The 13,857-nt window shown below is 36.5% G+C and overlaps 1 protein-coding gene across 1 annotated transcript in view; it reads right to left on the bottom strand.

Annotated features, from left to right (window-relative positions):
* Nucleotides 1–1,861: 1,861 nt before the first annotated feature.
* The window catches only part of KBTBD12 (kelch repeat and BTB domain containing 12), a 69,973-nt gene continuing 57,977 nt past the window's right edge, over nucleotides 1,862–13,857 (bottom strand). The window contains exon 5 of the mRNA XM_006911446.1: nucleotides 1,862–2,043. Coding sequence (XP_006911508.1) covers nucleotides 1,862–2,043 — 182 coding nt within the window. The remainder of the gene's footprint in view (nucleotides 2,044–13,857) is intronic.

Raw genomic sequence — 13,857 nt, 5'->3', positions numbered from 1 at the left:
GCACCTAGAAATGTGTTATGACATGCTCACAAAGCCTCCTTGACTCAAGGAAATGTATTAGTTTCTAGTATGTTAAAGTAGGTGGAGCAGGTACAGGGGTTCTGTTAAGATGAGATCAGGGAAATAGAAATCTGTGGCAGTTCTCCTCAACCACAGACACTGCAAGCCAGCACAGTCTGCTCAGAGGAACTGCTCTGCCTTTGCAGCAAGAAAAATAACCCACAAAATTAGGACCCTCCACCAGAGAGAAAAATTAACTCATTTTAACTCAGATCCTTGGACATACTCAAAGACCAAACCCTTGGATTGAGAAATGCTACTCTACGCTGGCCACCTGAAGACCCATCCATATACCAGTTACCTTAGTGGGCTCTTGGGAACAACTGCAAAGAGACAGATGTGGCCTCTTCCCTGTCTAGTCTAAGAGGGAACAACTTACTTTGGGTCTAATTGGGCCATCTTCACAGTGGCAGAAGCACGTTTCCAATTGGCTTGTTTCTATGGACCTGTTTCTCCTACTTGGATTAGCAGCTGGAACCCAGGAACATGAGCTAGTGGTGACCAGAGCCACATAGCACTATCTCAAAGAGCTATCTCAATCTACGATTGTCTCTCTCTGGTAAAGTTCTAAGGAATTTACTGACCACTCCTGTTTAAAAGAGAGCCTTGTATAGGTGAATTTCTTGAGAAGTTGTTGAAGAACAGTTATCAAAATGCATTCTTTGAATCCACTGTCCTTCCAGAAGTATAGCTGGTAAGTAAAATAAATGGATTTCCTAGGTGCTGTTTAAATGTCACCCCTAAAATATATTTTTGAGAGAGGCTGTTTTCTAATTATACTCAAATGTGGAATGAAGCAGGAGGCTTCATCCTTCCCTTCCAACCTTGGAGAAGATATTGCAAAGGCTGCGACCAAGAGGGCAGCCAGCCACCAATGGTGTGCTTCCTCTCTCTTTCACTACAGAGCCTGGCCTGTGCCTGGGTTGGGTGGCATAGGCAAGCTGTGTTCTGCAAGCCCATATGTGTCTCAGACACATATGGGCTTGCAGAAGGCCATATGTGTCTGAGAGCTGGTCAAGGGCAGGTTGGGTACCAAACCCAGAGTGGACCATGGCTACAGAACTCCACTGTGTCAACTTCGCTGACACAAACCTGGCCCAGGGTGGAATGACTGCTCACTGTGGTCAGGCTTGAGTGCCTAGGCTGTTATGAACTTGTAGTCCACTGCTGTCCTGTTTTGGGCAATGTTGCTGCAACAGACGTATCCTACATGTGAATAGACAGTCTACAAGACCGAAGCCAGAATAGAGCACCAAGATAAGTCTTCCTTTAGCACCACTCTTTAGAGATAACTACCCTGCTCAGAGACTAGGTCCAAAGTTCTTATTCTTCCATGTGTTGGACATTTAGCTCTAACCAACTTTTCTAGCCTTTATAGCAATGCCGGCCCACCTCTGGCCATCACTCAGTTATTTCTGTGATCTCACCATCAATTACACCCACGAGACTGCTTCTTTCTCATCCTCCAAGACCCTGCTAGAAGGCTTGCTTCTTGGCAATGATGTCCTTGAGTCCCCAGCAGTGTGAGATCCCTCCATCCCCTGTACTCTTGTGGCATCTACTCTGTATTCCCCATGTGCTATCACCACATTCGGCCTTACCATGTCTTATCCACTCTAACTGAGTGGAGGTCTTTGAGGGTGCATACTCTTCCTTACAGTGCCCAGCACACACTACTTTGCACACAGGCTACTACGCACACAAAGCACATGTATGGGTGACTGAAGGATACCCATGGGCTCTCTCCATTCCTAATGCCTCCTTTGCAGACATGACAGGAGGCCCTACAGCAATGCTGATCTCAGTGCTCTTTGCCTTCTTCTATCAAATCTGAAGGTGGAGGGATGAGGTCTCGGGGGTTCATCATGGCCACCAGGCAGACATCATAGCTGTCATGCATGAGGACATTGATGGCTACAACATTCCACTGGTTTTCCCATGGGTCCAGCTCCAATATTTCTTTGGAGATAACTTCATGGCGATCTGAAAAACAGCAAAGTAGTAAAACAAAATATCATGGGGCTATTAAATTCAGAGGTCACAATTACTGTATTAAACAACTTTTTCTAAAAGATATATGCAGCAAAAATTAACAGACAATGGAATAAGGAGACTTTAAATGGAAGACACAGTGTTGGTGAATTTAAGAAACTAAGAAAAGTCATGTTACAACTCACATTCAAAATTTAACCAAGACATACATACTGACAGGGCATACTATTGTCTAAAGCTGAAAGAATGTTGCAGTGTTACACTAATTATTTATTAATGATGTGGTCAAGAGATGAAACTATTCTATTTCTATACCCATAAGAAGAGGTGTGGGTGGAATCATGTGACCTGTGCAAGTCATTGAGATCCCTGAGCTTATGTTTCCTTAAATGGAGACAGGAATGTTAATATACAGCCAGGGTCCTTGCACAAAACAGATAGAGCACTCTAACTGGGTAATTTGAAGACAGTTTAGCAAAAGGACTGTTGGAAAGGTGTGGGAAGTGTTTAAGAAGATCCACAAGGGATGGCACAACACCCCAGGACTGAGAACAGCAAGGGCCATTACTCCATGAAAGGCAGCAGAGGGAGAATATGTATTGGAACTTGGAGAGGCAGCTGTCTTAAGAGTGCTGCCTGGCAGGAGGAGACTTAGGTAGGGGAAGACGAATGCAGCCATCCTTGGCTTGGCAAACCCACGGGGATGGGGCAGGGAGAATAAATACACTGACTCTACCCTCCTTCACCCAACAGTTTCTGCTCTTGCCTTCATAAGCCATAGGGGAAAGGAGCAGTGAATGCAGCCCATACAGGTTAGCTTCACAGGACACAGAGCATGATAGAGAAGAGAATAGGGTGAGTCTGGAGGGGCAAATGAAAGATTTCCAGCCCAGGTGTCTACTTCACAATGTATTATGATTAGAGGAGATAATGTATATAAAAGTATCAGTACTGGCATATAAAAGTAAATATTTGAAAATGGCCAATGTATGCTTGTAAAGGATTTGTATTTTTAGGTGTTGGGTGCAGTTTTCCATATATGTTAATTAGGTCATGCTATTCAGCACTTCTACATATTCACTGATTTTTGTGGGCTGGTTCTGTCAGTTACTGAGAGAGCTGTGTTAAAACATTTCACTAAGATTATAAATTTGTTTCTCTCCTTTTAGTTCTGTCCATTTTTAGTGTACACATTTGAGCTCATTATTAAATAAATATAAAATTTATCATTTATAAATTTGTTATGAGTGACTCTTTTACTCTAGAATAAATTGTACTAGAATTCTTTTTACTAATATAAATAGTAAAAAATATGATTAAAAAACATTCTGATAATCTTTATCTTTTAACTGGAGCAGTTAGTCTATGTACATTTAATGCCATTATAGATATATCTTAGTTTAAATTCACCCCATTTGTGGATTGTGCTTGTCTCACTTGTTCTTTCTTCTTTCCTTTAATGCTGGCTTTTGGATTGATTTTTATCATTCCATTTCTTTCCCTCCACTGATTCAGAATTTATAAATCCTGTTTCTGTTCTTTTGGTGGTTATCTTAGAAATTAAAACATGTATACTCAACTTATCGAGACCTAACGATAATCAATACCTTGACTTTCCTCTTGGAGAGCCTTAGAATAATTTAATTATATTTATTTCCCTCTCAATTTATTGGCTATTGTTGATGTGCATTTTAATTATATATATTTGTTAACTCTGCAAGACATTTATGTTTTATATAGTAAATGCTCATTTAGAATAATACACATATTTATCTTTTCATTGCTCTTCATCTTAGACTTTTCGTCTAGGATAGTGTCCTCCAAGTTTTAGCTGGACAAAGGCTTATCATGTCCTTATTCGAATTAATGCAGGTTGGGGCCTTTTCAAATTTCAGAATAGACAGAGCTTTTTTCATTAATTTTTATTCCTTTTGCTCATTTCAATGTTTATTAGGGACATTTTACTTTTTAAACTATATATACATATTACCATTTTTCCTAGAAATGTCTTATTTTATTTACATCGCATAAACATTACCATATTAGTAGTAAAGAAGTAAAGAGTATAGTCAGCGAGCTTTCTGGACTGTGAGAGAGACAGTGAACTACATCACAGCCCCTTGTGTGGCTGGAAACTTGAACTCTCAGGAAGAACCAGCACTGGTCAAAGTTCTTGCCTGACAACAGTGCATTCTGGGGCATTCTGGGTGTTCTTCTAGAGTTCTACCCCACAGAACTCATAAAACAGGAAAACAATCGTTGGCATTTCTACCTACTTACGTGATTTTGGGTTCTTGAAATATTATCATACTTACAAGGAAAAAAGTGAGGTTGAACTCAATGTCAGCTCTTTTCAATTCAGTTAATTTTCCAAAAATAGACACATAATACAATAGCATTTTACTCATTAAAGAAGTTGAGAAACTCTCCCTGCATCCTGCCACTTCCAATAGTGAGCAATCTAAAACACATCTTATATGAAGTAAATACAAATTTCACATTTTTTTGTGTGCACCTCTAGCATAGTTTTTGAGGTAAGTGATGCAGTGTCAGAGAACTTCCATGAGGGTGGCAGACCACTGTGTTTTAGAGGGTGCTCTCTGTTGTTGGAGGGACTTCAATGAAAAACTTTGAGAAGCACCACTTTAGATTTTATCCTTGAATTCAACCAGAAAACTGAAAACTTAGGTTTTTTTTTTTTTTAGTTCTTATGGAATTGTTTTTTCTGACTTGCTCTCTGGTGAAATGCTGACTTGCTATTTTATTTATTGTAGGAGTAGTATTGAGGATACTCCTCACTACCCTAAAGGAAGTTTGGGGAGAATTTTCTCCCACTTTTAAAAGATGTGCATCTTCCAAGCAGTGGTTTGTTCTTCTCTTGAGGACACTGCAAATCTATAACAGGGCATGGTTTTTTGCTCTAGACTCTAGTAGATCAGAGATGAATTGGTGGTCCATCTGTAGCCAGTGCTTAAGAGCTTCGGGCAATTTTATCCCATCTTGGTTGCTTTTATTTATTTATTTATTTTGTCTTTATTTTCTCTTCATTTATTTTAATTTCCTGATTTATTTTAATTTCTATCTTACTGTGTTGTATGCATCTTTGTAAGCCATCTCAGATTCCATTTTATTTTGAATGAATGGTATGTGAATAATTAACAAATCATAAAATAAGTAACTGACTACAGGCTAAGTTGGCTTGTCCAGCTGATTGGCTTTCCTCAGGTAAGGGGTATTACCTACCTCTCTAGTGGTGAAGGAGCCACTAGTCAGTGAAAGGGGTAATTTAGCTGCCTCTGACTCAAGCAGAAAGAAGGTCATGAGTGATACAAGTAGGCATAACCAGCAGCTGATGACTTCAGCTAGCAGAGGGGACCTATAGTCCATTCAAATGGGCAAAAAAGAAACAAATGAATGGCTGGGTACATATAGTTGCCTATCTGCCAATGAGGTGGAAGGTGGGAGCAAAAATTCTTTATAGTATATATAGTATATCAGTATAATTATAAAATAATATAGCACAGTAACACTTTCTTTGTCTATAAATTCAATTAGTTAATCAAAGTCTTTATATTTTTCACCAAGTTGAAGAAATAGCTATATAATATCACTTTGGTCAAGGAATAATTGGCATCCCATGTAACAGATTGCAAACAAACTTCTACTGAGTATGCCGAGTTTATTTATCAGAAATATAGAATGTGTTTTATGCTTAAAGTTACATGTAAGAGTTAAATTAGGATACGATGATTCTTTCAAGAAAATTTGTTTTTTGATTTTCTTTTCCTTACCAGAAGGACTTCTTTTAAAAAATGAGATTAAGCTTTTTCTAAGCACAAGTGGCAGGTCCATGAGATGAAATTATCTGATAAAGACCATTATATTTAATGTAAATATTTGTATGTTTGGATTTAAGTCTACTATTTTATTATTTCTTTTATTTTTGTTCCTGTTTCCTTTTTTTTCCTTCTTTGTGGATTGTTTGAATATTGAATATTCTTTTTAAATTTATCTTGAGTTTCTAATAATACTTCTTTGTATTTTTTTTTCAGTAGTTGTTCTAAGGATTACGATATATATACTTAACTGTTAACAGACTACACTGAATTAATACTTTATCATTTCAAGTAGAATGTAGGAACCTACCTTACCATCATATAGTTCCTTATCCTTTATGTTGTAACCCTCTTCATCACAAGGGAGATGGCAATCTCTGTAAATATTAACATGCACTGAAAATACTATCAGATATGGGTAAAAATTTTGCTGTCAACTATCATATGTATTCTAAAGAACTGAAGAGGAGAAAAATAGACCATTATATTTATCCAGGTATTTATCATTTCTGTTTCTCTTCTTTAATTCTTGAAGTTCCAAGTTTCTCTATGGTATCATTTGTTTTTCATTTGAAAAATTGCCTTTAACCTTTTTTTTAGAGTATGTCTGCTGGCAATAAATTCTTTTAGTTTTTCTCCATCTGAGAATATCTTATCTTAATTTTGCCCTAACTCTTGAAGGCTATTTTTGCTGGATATGTAATTCCAGACAGCTCTTTTTATTTTTTTCAGAGCTTAAAAGTTATGCTCCATTGCCTTCTGGCCTCAGTGGTTTGAGAAATCCACAGTCATTCTACTAATTTTTCCCTCATATTTTTTTGTTGTTTTCCTCTGTCATCTTCAAGATTTTTTATCTTTAGCTTTTAGAAGTTTGATTATGATGTGTCTGGGTATGGGTTGCTTTTGTTTGTTTGTTTGTTTGTTTGTTCAAGTTTATCCTGTTTTTAGTATGCTAAGTTTCTTGAATTTATAAGTTTATGTCTTTGCTAAATTTGGCAAGTTTACAGCCATTATTTTTTCAAATACTTTGTTTTTTTTTTTTTAATTCACACTTCTCCTTTCCTTCTGGAATCTAATGACACCAATATTAGACCTTTTTGTATTACCCCAGAAATTCCTGAGGCTCTGTTCACTTTTTTCAATCTTTTTTTCTTTGATATTTAGATTGGATGATTTTTATTTGTCTGTCTTCAAGTGCAGTTACTCCTTCCTGTCACCTTCATTGTGCCATTGAGCCCATTCAGTAATTGTATTTTTCAGTTCTAAAATTTCCATGTAGTTCTTTTTAAAAAATAACTTCTATATCTCTATTGAGATTTTCTATCTTTACATAACTTTCAAAAGTGGTCACTCTTTTTGGAGCACCATTGTAACAACAGCTTTAAAGTATCTGACTAGTTATTTTGAAGTCTGTGCTATCTCAGTGTTGGTATCTATTGATTATCTTGTCTTACCCCTTGCAAGATGATGCCATTTTCTTGGTTTTTGGTATGTGCTTTTGAATTATATAGTAGGCATTCTAAATATCATGTGATTCTGGGTCTTGTTTAAATCTTATGGAAAATGTTACTTTTTTCAAAGCAGAAAACTGACCCAGTTAGGTAGGCCATGAGTTCCTACCTAATTTCTGTAGGCTGTGTTTCCAATGACTGTTCAGTTTTCAAAGCCTTCGCAGTGCTATTTGGATCAGCTCTATGTTTACATCACAGAGTGGCCAGGCTGGGACTGAGCACTGGTTTACTTTTCAGATCAGTTTTCAAAGACTGTGGTATACCGTTTAGGGCTAAATTACCTGTGTGAAACTCAGGGAAGAGTCCAAGAGTTCATGCCAAACCTGATGGGATCAATTTCTTGAGCTCGCTCTCATCTGCAATCTTCTTGACACTCTTCTTAGTCTAAGAATTCCTTTATTCTTTTTCCTAGTCCTCTGGCCTAAAAGCTGGGGCTTTGGATTCCCTGCTCTGCTCATACTTCCCATGAATGTGGTTGCTTTCAGGGCTTAGTGGCCAGTGGATTGAGAGAGAAAAGCAGTGGAGATTTTCCTCACACTCTCAGGGCCAGAGTTCCCCTAGTCAAGAGAGAAGGGCCAGCCCAGCCACTGCTATTGTCAGCCACCTTGGATCCCTGAGGGTTAGGGTAAGAGAGAACGGAAAAAAGAAAAGAAAAAAGTTTCCCCTATTCTCTTTGATCCATGGGGTCCTCTTTCTTGCTCCTCGAAACAGAAATAGAGGGCTTCTCTTAGAGCTCTTTCTGTCCATACTTGTTGTAAAGTTCTAGGTTCAGGCTGCCTTTGAGTCCAGGCCAGGAGATATTGAAGGAAAAAAAAAGAGAAACTTATCATTGATTTGGTCACAGTACTTCAAGTTCTGGTTTCCTTCCCCAGTCTCCTCACCACTATTTACTTTTCAGAATTCTCCATGCATTCTGTCCAAGGTTTTTATTTGCATTCTGTGGAAGAGACAGAATGAAAGGTGCTTACTCCATCTTGACTGCAACCCAGTATTCCCGTCTGTTATTAAAATCAGGGAGATGGCTCTAGTTTTTTTGGCCTAAGAGATGCTGGGGAGTTGCCTTAGGAAAAAATAAAGAACAGAGCTCCTATGATACATACCCACAATAGAACACTATACAGCTGTAAAAGTGAACAAGGGAGACTTTATTACCTGATATGGAATGATTACTGGGAAATATTGTTAAGTGAAAAGAGTGAAATGCATGGTTTGAAAGGATCTCTTCACACTCTGCTTATTAGTTGCAAGGGAAAAATAGTAACTATACAAGGGTGAAATTAGACAATATCTTGACCAAGTAAATAAAACTGACATTGCCAATGAGGAGCAGGTGGACTTGATTTGCCTCCAGACTGGATGCCCTGAAAAGGACATAGCAATTATGTAATATTCCATCCAGGAATGCATAGCCTGAATTCAATCACAAGGAACATTCAGATAAGCCTCATGAGAGGAATATTTTAGTTTTAAAAAAGGGAATATTAAGGGGAATATTGTATTATTTAAAAATGTCAATGTTATAAAAGGCAAAAAAAATGTATGTAGAAATATTTCAGATTTAAAGAAGCTAAAGAGATATGTTAACAAGATTCAATGCCTGATCCTAGACTGGTATGGAGAAGGAAAAAATTCTATAAAGGACATTATTAGGTCAGCTGACAAAATTAAAATACTAACAGTAAATATATAAAAGTATGAGATCAATGTTAAAATTCCTAAAATTGTTAGTTACACTGTGGTTATGTAAGAGAATAGTCTTATTCTACACACTCAAATACTTGGGAAAGGACATGATGCATGCAACTTACTTGAATATGATCAGAACAAAATTATGTATATGTATATATATATATGTATGAATGCATACATACATATAGCCAGATAGATTGAGTGATTGAGCCAATGTAAAGTAAAGCAAAGTAAACAAGGTAAATGTTAACAATAGGTGAATCTGTGTATTAATTATACTATTTTTACTTTGCATTTTTGTGTAAGTTTGAAATTATTTCCAAATAAGTTAAAAAAAAAAAAAAACAGAGTTCCCTAAATTCTGTTCTCTCATGGCCACTGTGATGTCAGTCAACTAGCAGTAACCAATTACAGGCCTTTTCTGCTGCCTAAAGATCAGCCAATAGCAGACTTTTTCAGCTTTTCCTAGCCTGCTAGCAATTGAAGAGAAAATTGTATTTCATGTTTACAAAGCAATGTCAATCTTTCAAAAAAACTTATAAAACATAGATCTGTATGTCAGTTTAGAACAGAACATGGAAGCTGCATTCTTATTCTTAGATGTGTTCTAGAAAAAAGAATGCAAAACCTGTGATTACTTGGTGGGAAGAAGCTGTTGCAAGATGAGACAATGACAGGTGGCTAAAACCACCACAAGCTGAATCTGTTCAGACATGTCTTTTACTTAAAAGTAATAAACCTTCCTTTTTTAAAAGTGGGTAGTTAAGTAGCATAGAAGAGACTGCCAGTAATATCACTAACATGGCTGTCAGCCATCTCCCCTCTTTGTTCCAGGACATGCTGACTACATCCATCCACCACTCTTTGCCTGAGGATTTTTTTCTCAGCTCAAGCATTAGCTCAAACACCAAGAAGTTAGTTTGAGGATAAGTACCTCAGATTCCTCACCCTTTGGGATGGAACAACTCTGAGGCGTGTTCCACACTGTCTCCTGGAGTTTTCCAGTGGGATTGAGCCCCAATGGCCCACAGCGGTAATCTGCCAGTTAATGTTCTCTTATGGCTCCTTCTCTTTCCTCTTTCATTCTCTTCTCCCCTGTTAGTGCCTCCAAAAACTATTTGCACTTAAATCCTTGTTTCACTTTCTGCTTCTGGGGGAGTTCAACCTAAGCTAGATGACTACTTTTGTTTATTGAAAATTTAATTGGAAAATGAATCCAAATGGTGTGGAGGAGAAATAACAGGTCCAATGGTGTGAAACAGCAAGCTAGTCTCTTAGCAGTCAGGATGGCATTTTAGCCTCTCACTCTTCAGTGATAGGAGGTCCTATTAGTTGGAGGATATCACCTTCCTGCTGCCCATACACGAACTGATCCACAGTCTATTGCTCTATTGTCTAGAGAGAGCAGTGCTGAGGGACCAGCATGGCAGAACAGGGTGCAATTGATGGCTATTGAACACTCTTGCTCTGTATCATGGAAGGTATTGAGAAGAACACAGATGGAAGAGAAAGAAAAGATTAAGACAGCCTTAGGATGAGATGCAGTAGAAGCAGACAGTTGTAGCAGATTCTCACAAGAGCTTTAGAACCCATCATTTTTCCTTCTCTGTCTTGGTGACTAGGAAGCTGAACTAAATTCTGGAAGTTTTTCCTAACTTAGGTTTTCTGATAAAGTTACCCCCTCTACTTACTACTAAGCATGATTTTAGATTTTAGTTTTATTGCATCTATGATTATTCTAGAAATTGTCTCCATTATTTTTGAAAACAAATGGTATATGTGACATATAGAGTATGACTATGGTATATATAAGCTTGAAAATAATAGTAACAACTTTCCTTCAGGTTATCACTACTTCAATAAAATTTCTCCAGGAGGACCAAAATACAAAGATAAAACAGAAAAAGTCAACCATACTATATTTATCTCTATAGTTAATAGTTCTAGAGTAAAACAGAAATTGCTAGCGGCCACCATAGCGAGTAGCCATCAAAGCTTTGTTCCTTTCTCAACTTTTAATTTTGAGAAATTTGAAAGACAAGTCGAAAGGATAGTACAATGAATTACCTGTTTGTTCTATATCTAGATTCAATAATATTTAACATTTTTTCCATATTTGTTTTACTGCCACCCCCAATGTATACACACATATACACACATACATTTTTCTGAAACCCTTAAAAATTAGTTGCAGACATGATATTTCACCCTTAAACGCTCAGCATGTTTCTTCTAAGAATAAAGACATTCCTTTACATAATTACATACCATTATCACACCTAAGAAAAAACAACATTAATTCCATAACATTAAATAATATCCTGTTAATATTCTAATTTCCTCAGTTGTTCTCAACTGTCTTACATAGCTGGTCTTTTCAAAATCAGAATCCAATAAAGTGCTTACACATTATATCTGATTTTTTTTTTTTTATGTTTATTTGGTCTCTTCTCATTTAGGATAGCACTCCTCTTGGCCTTCTCTCCCCCCCGCCCCCCCCAGGACATTAAAGGAGGAGTATTTTAAAGGGTCTGGGCCCTTATTCTTTTTTTCTTTTTTTTAATTAAAAAATTTTCAATTGTAGTTGATATTCAATATTATTTTATATTATTTTTGGGTGCACAGCATAGTAGTTAGACATTTACGTAATTTAAGAAGGGACTCCCTGATTAGTACCCACCTGGCACGATACATAGTTATTGCCATATTATTGATTGTATTCCTTAGACTGTACTTCACAACCCAATGACTATTTTGTAATTGCCAATTTGTACTTCTTAATACCTTCACCTTTTTCACCCAATGCCCTAACCCTCCTTCCTGCTGGTAACCATCAGTTTATTTTCTGTATCTATGAGCCTATGTCTGTTTTGTTTGTTCATTCGTTTTTTTTCTTTAGATTCCACATATAAGTGAGATCATATGGTATTTGACTTTTTCTGTCTGACTTATTTCACTTAGCATAATACCCTCTAGGTCCATCCACCTTGTCACAAACTGTAAGATTTTTTATTTTTTTTATGGCTGAGTCATATTCTACTGTATATACGTACCACTTCTTTATTCAATAGTCTATTAATGGGCACTTAGGTTGCTTCCATATTTTGGATATTGTAAATAATACTGCAATGAACATAAGAGTGCACATATCTTTTCAAACTAGTGTTTTGGATTTCTTCAAATAAATACCCAGAAGTAGAATTGCTGAGTCAGTAAGGTAATTCTATTTCTAATTTTTTCAGGAAACTCCATACCGTTTTCCATAGTGGCTGCCCCAGTTTGCAATCCACTAACAGTGTATGAGGGTTCCCAGTTTTCTTGTTGAATGTCCTACATTTTGAATTTTTCTATTTCCTTATAGGATCATTTAACTTGTTCCTCTCCCATGTATTTCCTATAAACTGGAAGTCAAGAGGCTTGATTAGACACAAATTACTTAAGCATTTTGGCCATGAGAGGGGCAAGAAAATACTATAAAATGATCTCATTGTTAATGATAATTATTTGGTTAGAATGGCAACCATCCAATTTCGTCAATCTAAAAGTATATATTTTTTCTCATAATTAGTATTAATATTGTGACTAATATTGAGTAATACTTCGATGCCACGTGAACATCCTGTTCTTCCTAAACCTTTCAACTAATGCTTTTAGCACCCATCAATGATTTTGCCTGAACCAATTACTCTATTCGAGGTTACATAATGATAATTGTATCAATCTTCCCCATTTATTAATGGCTTTTTATTCATTGTGTTTCAATCAATTATAGTCAGTTATGATTTTTGATATTTAAATTATTCCGAATTTGTCCAGCAACTTCCCTTTTAGGCTGGCTTTTCTTTTTCTTTTCTTTTTTATATGTCTCATATAATCTAGATATTATTGTAATATATTTTTTAAATTTTAATTTAATTAGTTTCATGTATACAGTACATTGATTAGACATTTACATAGTTTATAAAGCGATCCCCCTAATTCGTCATGGCTTTTCTGTCTTTCGGTACACCTCCCTTAAGCCTTCAACAGCTCACTTGCTTTCTAGTACAGCAAGATATCCTAAACTCGCCTTGCAGTTTCTGTGTTCCAAACCTAGAATCGGCTATTGCTCTGAGGATCATAGCTACATTCTATGCAACTAAGAGTATTATCCCAGCATATTTGAGAGATAATCTATATACCATAAAATTCATCCTTTAAATATGCATAAGTCAGTGGTTTTGATTATAATTGACAAAGATATTACATTGGTTTCAGATGTACGACATAGTGATTAGACATTTATATAACTTTATGTTATGATCACCAGGATAAGTCTAGTACCCATTTGTTACCATACAAATTATCACAATATTATAATCATGTTCCTTATGCTATACTTTACACCCCTGTGATTGTTTTTACGACTGGCAATTTGTATATCTTAATCCCTTCCCCTTTTAAGCCAATCCTCCAAACTCCCTCCCTTCTGGCAACCATCAAAATGTTCTCTATATCTGAGTTTGTTTCTATTTTGTTTGTTCATTTATTTTGTTTTCTTAGATTCCACATATAAGTGAAATCATATGGTATTTGTCTTTCTCTGTCCGACTTATTTCACTTAGCATAATACCATCTAGGTCCATCTATGTTGTCACAAATGGCAAGATTTAATTTTTTTTTATGGCTGAGTAATATTTCATTATATATATGTGCCACAGCTTCTTTACCAAATTATTTATTATAGGACACTTCGGTGGCTCCCATGTCCTGGCCACTGTGAATAACCC

Source organism: Pteropus alecto, unplaced genomic scaffold (genome assembly GCF_000325575.1).
Source record: "Pteropus alecto unplaced genomic scaffold, ASM32557v1 scaffold124, whole genome shotgun sequence".
NCBI classification, from domain to species: Eukaryota; Metazoa; Chordata; class Mammalia; order Chiroptera; family Pteropodidae; genus Pteropus; species Pteropus alecto.
Note: the sequence above shows the minus strand (reverse complement) of the source record. Positions and strands in the feature narration are given on the sequence as shown.